At 39.1% G+C, this 14652-nt stretch overlaps 1 protein-coding gene across 2 annotated transcripts in view; it reads right to left on the bottom strand.

The window, feature by feature from the left end:
• The window catches only part of LOC113052296 (nuclear receptor ROR-alpha-like), a 28538-nt gene continuing 13886 nt past the window's right edge, over positions 1-14652 (bottom strand). The window contains exons 2-11 of one of the 2 annotated variants that reach the window (XM_026216733.1): positions 12765-12794; positions 6070-6155; positions 4881-5022; positions 3921-4337; positions 3266-3387; positions 2908-3040; positions 2690-2797; positions 2499-2609; positions 1868-1980; positions 1-1715 (exon numbers count right to left, since the gene is read on the bottom strand). In XM_026216733.1, the coding sequence (XP_026072518.1) occupies positions 1551-1715; positions 1868-1980; positions 2499-2609; positions 2690-2797; positions 2908-3040; positions 3266-3387; positions 3921-4337; positions 4881-5022; positions 6070-6155; positions 12765-12794 (1427 nt within the window). In that variant the 3' untranslated portion in view covers positions 1-1550. Of the gene's footprint in view, positions 1716-1867; positions 1981-2498; positions 2610-2689; positions 2798-2907; positions 3041-3265; positions 3388-3920; positions 4338-4880; positions 5023-6069; positions 6156-9248; positions 9750-12764; positions 12795-14652 lie in introns of those variants that run through there. The other variant, XM_026216734.1, reaches the window with a different exon arrangement.

Genomic DNA, 14652 nt, shown 5'->3' with positions numbered 1-14652 from the left:
TTTTTTTTTTTTCAATCAACCTTAACTATAACGCCGTCTCCTTGCAGTTTCTGACACGTTCACTCTCCTCCTCAACTATAAAACAATAGTTTCCCTGAGCAGTCCCAAAATACCCTTGTAATGAGGTCAGATAATTGATGGATTGTCTTTCACGGAACAGCTACGAACAAGTACAGGTAAAGCAGTGCCAGCCCTTACAAAAAAACATTAAACAGAGATGTCAGATCGGAACATCTCCACTAAGGTTATTGCTTGTCCTTGTATGTACGCTGTGTGCTAAATGCATTCAAATGCGTGTGTTGAAGGGACACAAAAAAGCTGACAAAAAGATCCAACATCTTTTAAAAAAACAAGCCTGTGTACACAGCTGCAAATTAAAGAAAGAAAAAAATAAGCGACCATTTTTATTCTCTCCTCTTCCCTGATGAGCTGCATTACTAGGTGCAAAAGACGTCTAGACGTTATCTCAAAAAGGGTCCGTTAGGAACAACGCCAACCACCTCCATCCCCATGACATTTAATACAAACCGCTAGATCCTCTGGAATGTCAGCGCATGCCCCTGATCTGTCAATCATCGCTCACTTTGACAGAAATCTGATTACAGGATCACTATGGCACAACAGGGCATCACACCGCCATCTACACAACAACGCGAGCTGGCTTTAAAAGACCGAGATTGAACAAAACACAAACAAGTATTTCAGATCTCACAGATCTAAAATAACAGCATGTTCCTTCAGGCTTTTTCGACTAATTAATTTGAACTCGTTTATTGCTGGGAAAAACACAAAGTGCTACCTTTCGTTAGGTTCTGTACATCATACATTGCATGATTTAACTAACCATATAACAAGTATATATGCAAGTTTTTGAGCTCACTGCCTCCGAATGTGCCATTTGATCCGAAAAGTTTCAGTATGATAGTGATTCAGGTCTCATTGTTTGAGTCCCATGTCACGCCTTGTCCAATGTCTTCTCCTGGGGCAGTGGTTTCGCCAAATGATGTCCCTGCTGAATTTGTATATACTGGAAGAGGCCAGTAAAGGGCAGTGCTGGGATGTTAGCACCAACGTGGGCTGTTCATTGTGGCACCGGAGAGAGAAGACAGGGATTTCAGCCCCAGACGGTCATTTCCTGTCTTCGTCTACCCCAGTCAGACGCCTATGACTGTCTACGGCCAGTAGAGGGCGCTGCTGGGGCTGTCAAATGCAATGGGCGTTTCCACTGAGATTTCATGCAGTCAGAACAGGAGGCTCAAAGATAAAGCTGTGGCATGGAGGAACGCTCTGAGGCATATTACAAGACATCAATCGTTTTTTTTTGTTTGTTTTTTTCTTGCATCTGAAGTTTCCTCTTCCTCAGACCGCCAGCCTTCTGGTGCACGACCAGTGGGGCAAGTTCAAAGTGTAGCTGGACTCCGAGAAGAGCTTTGTGAGAATGAAGTGTACGTGAACTGAGGCTGAAGTGAGCTTAGAGTTCGTGTCAGCATGTTAGTATTATCTTTCCATCTCTATTTTCTGAATCTGTGCAGTATTAGGATAAGTCTCTATCAGGCCTCCTGAGGCAGAACCTGCTCAAATTCGGAGCCAAACAGCTCCTTATAGAGCGGAGGGAAGCGTGTGCGGACCGTCTCTGGGTAAAGAGCTCTGAATGTGTTCAGTTTCTCCATATGGTGACGGCATAACATCCGAACGGTGGACACTGTACAGATAAGCTACAAGAGGAAGGAGGGGAGGGGGGCAGAGCAGAGCATCAGAATTGGTTATTATTGATCAGATAAGAGAAATTTGACTTGGAAAACAGTGATCAGATGAGTGAATATAACTAGTATCCATAAATGTAACCGCAATCATGGGTTTAATGTACCTTTGCGAGAATTCCCTCATCTCTCTGGTTGTTCTGAAAGAGGTTCTGGAGGGCAGTCTTGATCTTCTGCTGGAGTTTCTCCACTCTGGTCTTCTCCTGCAGCCAGGAACGATCTACAGACACATGAAGAGTTCAGCACCTATGCAGATTCAGCAGGATTGGGCTAAATTTTTTAATGAACTGAAAATAATAATTGATTTGGTTACACCCCACAGGAATTGTCATTTATTTTTGCTGAATTACTTCAGTCTTTAGTGTCACATGATCCTTCGCAAATCATTCTAATATGCTGATTTGGTGCTAAAGAAACATTTCTTATTGTTATGAATCTTTTTGTTTATAAATTTCTTCAAAATATATTAATAAATTGAAAAAGTAAAAAGCAATTATATATTTTTTTTATTGTTAGAATTAAAAAAACCTATAACATTCAAAATTCAAATTGCAATTCTCAATTAAGTTTGCTACTTCAGTTTAAATTCAGGCATTCAGGAATTGAAAAGGTATTTTCATTTGAATGTCAGGGTTGTGTGCACCTTTTATAATTAGAGATTGTACATATAAAACCTCTGATGAAACTTCATCTCCTATCAGTGAATCTCTGACATTGTGCGTATTGTTCTTCCCTCACCTGCAGACATCAGCACGTATGCTGAAAACAGGCCAATCTCATCTTCACTGAGCTGTAGAGAGGTCAGGCTCTTCGCAAACTCAAACACTGAGCTGATAAGTTCATCACAGCCTAGAAAAGCATAAAAAACAGTGGTTAATGCTTTCCATTTGCTGTTGCCTTTTCCTTTAAAAGAGGAATCCAGCTCTTACCCAATGCTTTGAAGACTTCAGGCCCAGCATATCTGCTGTCAAAAAAGACAGTGTTGTTCTGGGAGTTATACGCCCGACACATCCTCACGAACACAACTTCTAAAGAACCTGAGAAGCAGAAAAACACGCTCATAATTCAGTGGTTCTGCCACAGTTTGTCACAACACTGATGCCGTTTTGTGAACCTGGATATGTTTAGAGGTTTATCGGAGGTGTACCTGCTTTGAGCAGCACGATCTGATCGTTCTGACACAGCTCCATGAATCCATCAATGCGCTTGGCAAACTCAACCACATACTGCACAGCTTCAGTGACTTTAACCGCACACAGCTGCCACATGTCCTCCTGAGACTAGATGGCGCAGAGAGAGGGGCTGTTAGTACACACACCTGATTATTCCCCTCAGGGATCACTCAAGTGCATCCATCCATCTTTCTGTCCATCCATTTACATAAAAACAACAGAGAAATGTGGGGAGAACTGATTTGAGACACAAACTAATTTGAGCCACTGAGATGATTTGTCTCATCTGACCATTTGAGATGGTAATAGTCCCAAACAGACATAACTAAACACCTTCTTTTGGTACGCGTCCAGGTCGGTCTGTAAAACTGTCTGCCAGTTGCTGGGCTGTAGCTCTTCCCGAAGATACTGGCACGTCTCCATGTGAGACTTGCAGATGTTCTCTGACAGATGTTCTGTGTCAGAAACACACAAATAGAGTCAAACAGCTGGAGCGGACACGCACTCCTGGGTTTGTGAACATCAGTCATATCGAAGCTGTATAGCATTGCCACATTTTCTAGAACAAAACCATTGAGGCTCATTTTGCTAGTCTTTGACTGGTCTGTGTTAATGAGGCACTTCTTAATAATGACATGTTAAATGGGACATGGAGGAGAGTTCACAGAGCCCTGCTGTTTCAAACCCCACAGCTGTCAATCATGCCCATAATGGCAGCATCCCGTATAATTATGCAGGGCGGCACTATGTAATTTCATTTGACAATATTTTCTTTCTTTGTAATTACATGCCAAATGATGCCAATATAACTAATAGCTAATCTATTATAAAAAAATAAAAAAAAATCATTTATAATGTATTCAGTGCAATCTTCCATAATAACAAATATAATACATTCTAAAATGAAAAAATAATCCTTAAAATAAAGTAAAATATAATTTTTATTGATATATATTTTTGCATGTGATTAGTACTTTATAATTGTTACCTAGGTCATTGTCAGGAGGTGAAGATTCTCCGCTGCTATAGCAACAATACTGATCTAAGCCCGAGTCTGGGCTGAGGTCGCACACTGGTTCTAGTTTGATGCCGTCCATGTCTAGACCTGACTGGTCTGGAGAGGGCTGAATGTCCAGGTAAAATCCACCAATCGCTGAATCCGCCTTTCTCTCCTCTGGGGTTTGACCGTTCATGTATCCACTGAGGTCATTGGGGAGTTCTGTGACGCCATTGGTGGACAGGGCGTAAGAGGGCGTGAGTGGCTCCGCCTCTCCAGGAGGTTGAGGTTCCCGCCCCTTCTCCGTCTCATCACCCGCCTTCTCCTCCTGCTGCTGTTGACGGTGTTTCTGAACCTCTGCGAACAGACTGTCCCTCTGCTTCTTAGACATCCGGCCGAACTTCACAGCTGTGAATGAACACACACAAAAAAGATGAATGCTGTTATCATTAAATTACATTAATATCATAATGCACGTTTCAATATCATTTAATGATATTATCAGATACAACTTCTAAACATGTTGAACGTTTTTAAAAAATGAACATTTTTTAAAAGTATTAGAAGTATTTTTCATTGTTAGTTCATGTTAACAAATTGAAACTTATTGTAAAATGTTACCAAAGAATCTAACTGGTTTGTTCATGGAATGAGTAACAAGGTTAACGAGAAAGAAGCCAAAGTCTTTATAAAAGGGCTGAACCACTCATCTCTTAAAGCACTGCAAAATACACACATGAAATAAATTACAGAATATTCTAATAAATGCAATAACATTAGAATATGCCATTGCTTAATAGCACCAAATGGTAGAAGAAAACGGTCTATGGAGAAAATGAATGGGATTTTGACATTTTAAACCCTACTCTCACATTATAGATCTGAGGAGAATCAGATACCCCAGCAGTCACATGCACATCACTCAGACGGCTGTGAGAGTTGAGAGCCTACCATCTCTTGACATGCCCACTGCCAAGCATTTCTGCAGGCGACAGTGCTGGCAGCGGTTTCTGCTGGTACGGTCGATCAGACAGCTCTTCTGCCGAGGACATGAATATGACACAGTGCCCTGCTGACTCCTCCTGAAGAAACCCTGAGAGAGACAACACAAAAATAGGTCACCTCAAGCTTGCATCTTTGTAGTTTGCACTGCAGCATGTTTCATAATGACTTATTTACTTGTGAATTATTACAGTAACTAAATAACACATCTTTCGCTACTTCCATGCAAACAAGGGAATTTTAAAGGAACATGTCATGAAATGTGCATTTTTATGCCTCTCTTTCCAGTGCAGTGGTGCGTTATGGGAGCTCCAAATGAACTCGTGTGCATGAAGAATGCATGAAGTGTAAAAGCCTCTCGAGCACACTGGTGTGTGTGTGTGTGTGTGTGCACCTTCTACAGTGGTTCACGCTACACTCAGACAAACGTATTAATAAGGCATTGATGTGCATTGTGAATGCAAAGCACTCTAGTTTTATTTATTTATTTTTCTTGTGTGTGTAAATGAAAAATATTTTGACCATTACAACATGACTAAAAATAAAACATTTGGGAGTGAAATATACTAAATATACAAATTTACTCTTTGTAACTGAAATATTAATAATCTACACTACCATTCAAAAGTTCAGGCTTGGGAATTTTTTTTTGTGGTTATGGCAAAGCTGAATTATCATCATCATGACTCTAGTCTCAGTGTCACATGATCCTTCAGAAATCATTCTAATGTGCTAAATTGGTTCTCAAGAAATATGTTTTCTCACGATCAATGTTTAAAACATTTGTGCAGTTTAATATTTTTATGTGGAAACCATTAATATTTTTGTTGTTATGAATTGTTTGATGAATTTTTTTTTAAACAACTGCATTTATTTGAATTACATATCTTTTGTAACATTATAAAATGTCATTACAGTTACTTTTGATCAGTTTAATGCATCCTTGCTAAGTAAAAGTATATTTTTTTATATTTTTTTAAACTAAACCACAAACTTTTGAATGGCAGCACATAGAATAAAACTGCTTGATCAAGTTTATGACAGGCCTAATTACACATTTTTAAAGAAACTGATTGATGCATTGGCATCTTACTGACAAGACATGACTACAAGATGTGTGTAGGTGTGTTTTTCTTACCTTGCATCCCTCACAGGTGATAACACCATAGTGAATCCCTGATGATTTATCTCCGCAGATTTTACAGGGAATACTCTCAATCTGAGCTACAAAGAGAAAGAAACACACTTTCAGCAAAAAAACAAAAAAAAACTACAATATTTACTCCTATGTCAGCTTAACATGCAAAGACAGCTTTAAATAAGACATTTGTTAGTTATATTCCTCCAGAACACTGTGATGCTTTTAACATTTCTCGGTTTGTTTGAGCGGTTCAACCAGCCCAACATAGCAACAACGGCTGAACCAATGGCATGACTTTGTGTAGGTCCAAACAGCCAAAATCAGGCAGTGTGCTTGGGACACTTGTTTGGAAAAAGTTACAATTCAATTTACTGCTGCAGAAAAGACTAAATTAAGGATTTTGAATACAGACAAACTATTATCAATCTCAAATCAATAGGACACGTTGATAAAACACTGTTTGACAAAGCCCTTTGCAAACACTCTTTTCTCTTCCATTAAACTGATCAACAGACACCATAATCACATCAAGACAAGTTCCACAGCTCCTGACCTTTGAGTTTGCTAATGCAGAGAGAACTAGGCCTGAGGTTTGCTGTGCAGAGTGTAACCTCAGGCTTTAGCCAGCAGAACAACAGTAAAAACTGTTTTTAAATCACATAAAACACTCCATTTATTCAAGCAGAAAATATGTCTATGACTGTTGAAATCACCCACGGGGCTGACATCATCTGGAAGTACAATCTGCTCTTTAAACATTCAACATTCATTTGGGTATCTACAGTATGACAATGCCACCCCCCCTCATCGCTTCACGAAAGTGCTTTTGTGCATTTCGGTGAACACTGAAGCCAAAATGCACTCCTAGTTGGAGATGGCACTGGTGTGTGCTGGATTGTGTGGCGTAGTCATCGTGCACGAGCCCCTCAGCATCTCGGCTGTGGTTGGTTGTGGGAGAGCACGCAGAGACTGTGTGCGAGGCTTTTTAGAGGGGTGCAGGGGGAATAGAGCAGGAGGAGAAATCCATTTAGAGAAGAGTGATGCAGTCGTTCCGGCAGCCCTGAGGCGCATACAGTACAGGATGAAAAAGTAAAATGCATCCCATCACCATCAGCGCACTCGCTTTTCTCTCGGTCAAATACGCTCAGACTCGTATGTTGTTTTTTTCCAGCTGCGGACTGTATTTGCAAGGCCATCAGAGCAGTTTGAGAATGACTATTTTCTCATGATTACAGAAAGGGCTAATCCCCTTTGGTTCTGCGTGCCGTATTCATTAAGGGCATCCTTGCTCGCTCTCATTAGATGTGTAAAACCAATCGGCAGTAATTAGTTACTCCGAAGCACAAGACGCTAATCTAGTCTGAATTATGGATTAATACATCAAAGGCACATTCTCCCAGAGCTGCCGCTGAACTCTTGCAGCAGTAGTTACCGCTGTTCGGCTCTGATGCAAGAGCACGACTACAGAAGAGGAGCGTTCACGAGGATTGTGAACACATGAATTCTGCACAACACAAGGGTTTGCATGAAGAGTTTCGACTGCGGTGGATATTCTTATGTATATTATAGATACTACCTACTATACTGAATAGCACAATCTGTCAACAGCCACATCTCTACATCAATATAGGAGACTGAAAAACCCTGAGCCCACCACTAGATTTGAATAATTTCTGAATCACTTTTACAGACAAGCCAACCAATATTTTACAGGTGTGTCCCATAATCGACAAGAAGACTCTCTTCTTCTTCTGTTTGCAAGCGTGGCCTCCTCCTCATGAGATGCTGTGGTTTAACATGTTGTTTTTTTTCCATCCCGGTGTGAAAGTGCTGATGTGCTGTCAGGGTAGGAAACATAAAACACAACACCCGACCAAAGTCAAAGCCTGCAGATACACACACAGACGCAGGCGCACGCATGTTCCCTCCCGCTTCTGTAATCTGTTGACAACACTGACTCACATCGGGTTGAGATAAACACTCCATCATAACAAAGGAGAAAAGAACATTCTGGTGCATATTAGCCTTAAACTGAGCCATCATCGAGCATAAATGTTTTTTGCCAACACCTAGATATTATTTCATTATTATCTTATTAGCTTGTACACATTCATTCATTATCTGCAATTAGAGTTAAAAGAAACACTTGAAAAAAGAAAGAAAAAAAAAAAAAAAAAAAAAAGAGCAAATTATCTGGTCCAAGAACAAACTGAATGGCGAACAAGCCCTTTTAATTCTACATAATTAACATTCAAGGTTAACCTTAATAAGACACTAAATGAACCCACTGTGTGCTCTGCGTCTGTGAGTTTCGGTCTATCCCATCCCAGCATGTCAGCTCTGAGTAAAACTCTTCAAACTCTTATTAACCTTTGGTCAAGATGTCAGCAGATCAGCCAAGAAAAAGCAGTGCTTTCACAACAACCTCTAGCTTTGTTCTTAGACAGAAAAAGATTTTTGATAACTGAACGTTTTTAGCTGAACTGAACACAGTGAAGTGCTGAAATAATCTGTCTGAAAGAGAAGCAGCAGCAGCTCGCACAGATGTTCCACTGGCCTATACTTGATCACTAATAGATAATGACAGCTGCCAGCAAGACTTTGCATTGCCTGTGTGTGTGTGTGTGTGTGGTGGTGATTCAGAGTGGGGGTGGGGGGATTAAGTAAGACAGCCGTTGGTGGAATAAACAGCCAGTCGCTTCTGTGGCAGTCCACCCCTGCCTGCCATAAATAGGTCAGTGGAACAACATTCTGCAATCATCCAGCATGGTAACATTCCCATGCCATGCCAAACACCCAACATGGCTGCCCATGTAGGAGCTGTCAGAAAGATGCCATCGCATCACATCACACACTTACTGACTTATTAATTATGCTCACGGCCGTTTCAGACTGACTGAGATGATCCCTCAAACCCGCACTAATGTGCATTACTTCAAATCACAAAAGATCTAATATTCACTTTGCAATTCAAAGTCATAGAAAACATGTAAATGAACATGCAAAACAGCACAAGAGACGAGTTGTTTTGAAAGCAAAGCAGCCACATTATACATGCAAGAGACATTAACAGCTCAACACATTAAAAAAACATTAACACAAGAGCTCAGAGACATTTCTCTCATGTGCATGCTCTCATTTCCCCGGCTATCCCAACATGGAAATCCCTCGCCTACCTTTCATGGCTGTGATCATTAAATACATCCTGAGGCTCTGTGGCCATGCAGAGGACCGTCAATATCCTCGCCTCAAGAGCGTGTGCAGGCTGGGACGTAAGTGTTGTGCTGCTGACTGATGGGAGCGCTGCTGTGCCTCCCTCTGCCTCGCGTCTCTACCGCATGAGAATCCATGTGACTGTGACATAAGGACTTAAAACCTTTCTTCCCGCCCCCTCAACCCATGAATGACAGCTTTATCATCCAATGGGTGAGTAGTTAGTGAGTTTTTGTGGTTTAAAGGGTAAGGGTTGGTTCTAACCTCTCACTACTCCACAACGTGTTTTCATGATACCATACTGTAAGCAGGAAGTTGTCTGTAGGTAAGGTTTCACAGTGTCAGAGCAAACAAACACTTTCTCTTCCTCCATGAAAGTGTTTCATGGTGACACACAGGGCATTGGTTGCCCTGTCGCTCTTATCACACCATCTGTAATGATCGACTTCTTTTCTGATTTGTCATCACTATTATTACTTAGCAATAATATAGAACTTAGTAATATAGAAAGGAAACTAAAGGCATATACATATGATGAATACATGTTTTGAGGTACACACTGGAGGTACTGGTGTGCCTCAATACACCAACATATATGTTTATATTTAACAAAAGTTTGTTTATATATTAAATATATTTATATATAATATAAATTATATGAATAGAAATGTATACATGAAAATATTTTCAAACTTCACACATTTTATGTGTGCATTTATATATATAAACATAATAAACATACACAGCACACACACACATATATGATGTAAACAAAAACTTTTATTTTGGAATGCGATTAATTGTGATTAATCGTTTAACAGCACATACAATAACATTTCATGCCAAATGTAAAACAGACTAATTATCATTAGAAATTCTAAATGCATTTTTCATTCTTTAAATAAATGTATGAATTTTATCTGTATATTTTATATGTTAATATCACGTACATAATTATTTATACTATATATATTCATAATTATTTTACATACATACATACATATATATATATATATATATATATATATATAGCTTAAATTTAAATAAGTTACTTTATTCAGGCTTGTGTTGATTTTACTAACTTACTGTAAGTAACTTACAAGTGTATATATGTTTTTTAATGCAACAATGTATGCCGAACACATTAAACATACACAATTTTGATAAAATTCATGCGAAATTCAATTATAAATTTAATGTACATTATTTTTAATATAACAATACGATACAATCAATGAGAATATAATGTAAATTATAAGTTTTCATAAACTATGATTCATCTTTAAATAAATATATTTGTATTTTCCATATTTCATAGCCTATCCATATACACAATTATCAGCATTATAGCAGTCATAGATCATTATTTAATGAGCATTGTTATATAATTATCTGCATTAGCTACTGAAAAAAAAGCCTATATTGACTGACCCCTAGTCATAATCACTGTTTTTTTTTGTTTTTTTTTATCTCCACATTAATACAGCCATATATAGTAAAGTCATCAGCAGCGCAGCAGTGATTTGAAATCGCATGTGTTTGCCCACAGGATAAGTGGCATATTTAAAAATCTACCCATATGTGTGTGTGAGGTACAAACACACACACACACACACACACACGTAGCCTCACACAGGTCTGGCTGAATCGGAAGAGAACAGGGCCATCTGAATGCTGACGATCTGGCCAGAACCCAGCACAACACACAACTCCCTCTCCAATCCACCATGGCCAAAATGTCTGCTCAAACAAGAAGTCACACAGCTAACTAAACCAAGTACCGTGCAAAACCATCTCTGCGGTTGTGAAAATCACTATTATGCAACACACAAGCTCTAGGTAAGAACCTGCTGGCTAACCTCATCAGGCAACACGTTTAAAAGATGTGAACTCAAAGGGACAGTTCTTTTACTCAAACTCTAAAGCTGTATGCTGTATATGTTTCTTCTACAGAAAACACAAACCATTAGAGATTGTTTCTTTATTTATATATCTTAGTTTCATAGTGTTTTTCCCCCAGCCAATCACCTCACAGACCATAGTCTGAGAGCAACCGCTCTAAACACAAGCCTCTCAATCCTGTTTCTTCTAGAAATATCTCCCACATGCTGTCCAACTGAGGGCGGTTCAGTTGAAATAGAGATGCTGGAGCTGCTTCTGCAGATCTCATGTTTCGCGGGTATGACAGCAGTGTGAGGATGGGGTTCTGTTGTGCGAGACACTTTCTCAGAAAGATTCATCCCATCACTCACTGGGCTGGGTTTAACTTCAGCAGGACAGACACGCTAATACATGCTCCCAGCTGCTGCTTGTTTGCTTGGTGTCTCCACCACAAAACACACACGTGTAAACGCCCACAGTTTTCTTTTGAGAACGACTAAATAAAATCTGAATGCAATATGAAACTAAGCACTGGAATGGCACAGTGAATGCAGTACATCTTAAACCGTTTTCACACCCTTTCTAAGTATAACACTTTCCTTCCAGTACATTCAAGTACACAAGGGACAAGTCATCCAGTAAAGGAGATTTCACATCATTCAGTGCACAAACAGGAAGTCTCTGTTGGTAAACCACAGAAGCATCCCGCTAGTGTGCAGTTATTTTCTTAAAGCAGCTCCTCTCACCTTGACCAGCATTTTTCTGTCATGTTGGCAAAACTTTTCAACATGAAGCCAATATATAAGAAATGTCTCTCTTCTGTTTCCATAAACACATACACGAATATGGATTCAGTCATATAATTAAAAAATGTTCAGAATAATCTTAAAATGTAAGCGTATATGTACATGCTGTATACATATATACACACACACACACACACACACACACACATTTTTTATTGTATAAGAGACAATGTATATTTATGACAGTGACGGCAATAACAAAATGATTTATAAATTATGTAGAATAACAAATTGTATTTTTATATATACACACACGTTCATGTGTGTATGCATGTATGTTTGTATGCATATATATATGCATATAATACTCATGTATTGTGTGTTTGTGTAAGAGAGGGTGTACATGGTAAACATGGTTTAGGGTGAGAGGAGGTGAGAAACATCAGTTACACCACTGACAAACTGGTAAACACTGCTTTGAACAAGCAGTTGCACAGCTATCTCACAATAATCTTACACTAGTTACAACTACTACATTCACCCTTTAACTTAAGAGATAAAACTACATCGGAAACTGATAGGTGTTGGTGGGAGAGCACTTTTTAAACCAGCATTTATTATCACAGTCATCTGATCCTAGCATGCTCACGTTAACACAAACAATCTGATTAAACCATAAATGAGGTGGATGCCAAAGCGGGCGTCAATATAGTTTCAGTTTCTTGAAACAGCCTCCTCCTTTCTTTAATTACTTTCGTAACCGCTTCCCCGATCATTTGGTCTTACATGCAAATAGAGTGTTACATAAAGATCTGAGGCCACAGGAATGTACTGACATAAGACTATACTTACATGTGTGTGTTTTCTTGGCTGAGGACACATCTGAAAAAGACAAGAAATAAAAGAAATTTTAAACAGGGCTTGTGATAGAGTTCATACAGCCTTGTCTCTGAATGTAAAGCAGTAAAAAAAAATGTATTTTTACTAAAAGCATAGACTCTTAAAAACATTTTGCTTCAAAACATGGAAAGAGAGTCCAGGTTTAAAGGGTTAGTTCACTCACAAATGAAAACTAGACTGAGTTTTTTTTACACTTAAAGCATCCCAGGTGTATTTGACTTTCTTCTCTCAGACGAATCCAGTCAGAGTTATATTAAAAATTGTCCTGGCTCTTCCAAGCTCTATCATTGCAGTCAGCGTGTGTTGCAGTTGAACGGTCCACAAGTCGTCAAATAAATGTGCAAATTCATAATACCGTATTTTCCGGACTATAAGTCACACTTTTTTTCATAGTTTGGCTGGTCCTGCGACTTATAGTCAGGTGCGACTTATTTATCAAAATTAATTTGACATGAAACGAGAGAAATGAACCAAGAGAAAACATTACCGTCTCCAGCCGTGAGAGGGCGCTCTATGCTGTTCACTGCTTCTGTAGTCTACACTGGAGACTTAGAGCGCCCTCTCGCGGCTGTAGATGGTAATGTTTCCTCTTGGTTCTTGGTTCTAAATAAATGCGACTTATAGTCCAGTACGACTTATATATCTTTTTTTCTCATCATGACGTATTTTTGGACTGATGCGACTTATAGTCCAAAATATACGGTAAACGTGCCTCCCACCACTCTGGGGGTGAATAAATGCCTCCTGTAGTGAATCCATGTGTTTTTTAAGAAAAATATCCATATTTGAAATGTAATAAACACTTTTCTCATTCCGGCAAATGACGCAGGACGTATGCACAGAGCACGCGACTCAGAGATATGCTAGTCTCGTGAGTTTGTTTATAGCAGCAAAGGAAGCAATGTTTCCTTACTTTAGCTAAGGAAAACCAGTCTCCTCTTTTTCTTTGCAAATCCTCGGTTTGTACTTCTAATTCATGAACCGCGTTTTGTTCATGCAAAGCCAATGTACTACGTCATCTGCCGGAACACTTTCTGCATATGAGAGATAATCAAAAGTGAGAGAAAAGTGTTTATTACGTTTGAAATATGGATATATTTCTTGCAAAATACATGATGGATTCGCTACAGGCGGCTGTTATTCACCCCCCGGAGCCGTGCGGGGCATGCACATTATTTGACGACTTGTGGACCGTTCAACTGAAACAAGCGCGGACTGCAATGATAGAGCTAGGAAGTTAGGACAATTTTTTATATAACTCTGAGTAGATTCCTCTGAAAGGAAAGTCATATAGGAGGGTGAGTAAAACACACAGTAAAACACAGTATAACTGTTTTTAGCAATTAATTGTCTACCATGAGAAAACCAACTAATTGAACATTTTTCATGAAAGACATAAGGTGGTAAATGACGGGAACTTACAGATGTTAGATTTAGGAATTCATTTCATCACGGATGTGACCGTGATATTGTTGAAAATCTCTGTACTTGTTAAATGACTGGAGGATCTTAAGAAGCTTATAATTGCTTGATGCTTAAACCAGAATATTCAATAAACTGATGATGAAAAGAGCTTGCTCTTTTCCATTTCTTATTTTCAGCTGGACCAGGACAAATGTTCTGGCTTGAGGCTTTTGAGGAAGCACGTTCATTCTTCCCCCTCCAGCTGAAAATCTGAATGATGAAAAGAGAAAATCTGATTGCAAACCTTTATTTATCCATTAAGTTATGAAACTAAACAAGAGAGGTGTTAAAAAAAAAAAACTATCCCACTTTGTCTGGTTCCCATCTTCACAATGTTAAGAAAGAAGCGGCTTCAGATCTGATGATGCTCAGCACT

The sequence above is a fragment of the Carassius auratus genome, chromosome 32 (assembly GCF_003368295.1).
Source record: "Carassius auratus strain Wakin chromosome 32, ASM336829v1, whole genome shotgun sequence".
NCBI lineage: Eukaryota > Metazoa > Chordata > Actinopteri > Cypriniformes > Cyprinidae > Carassius > Carassius auratus.
Note: the sequence above shows the minus strand (reverse complement) of the source record. Positions and strands in the feature narration are given on the sequence as shown.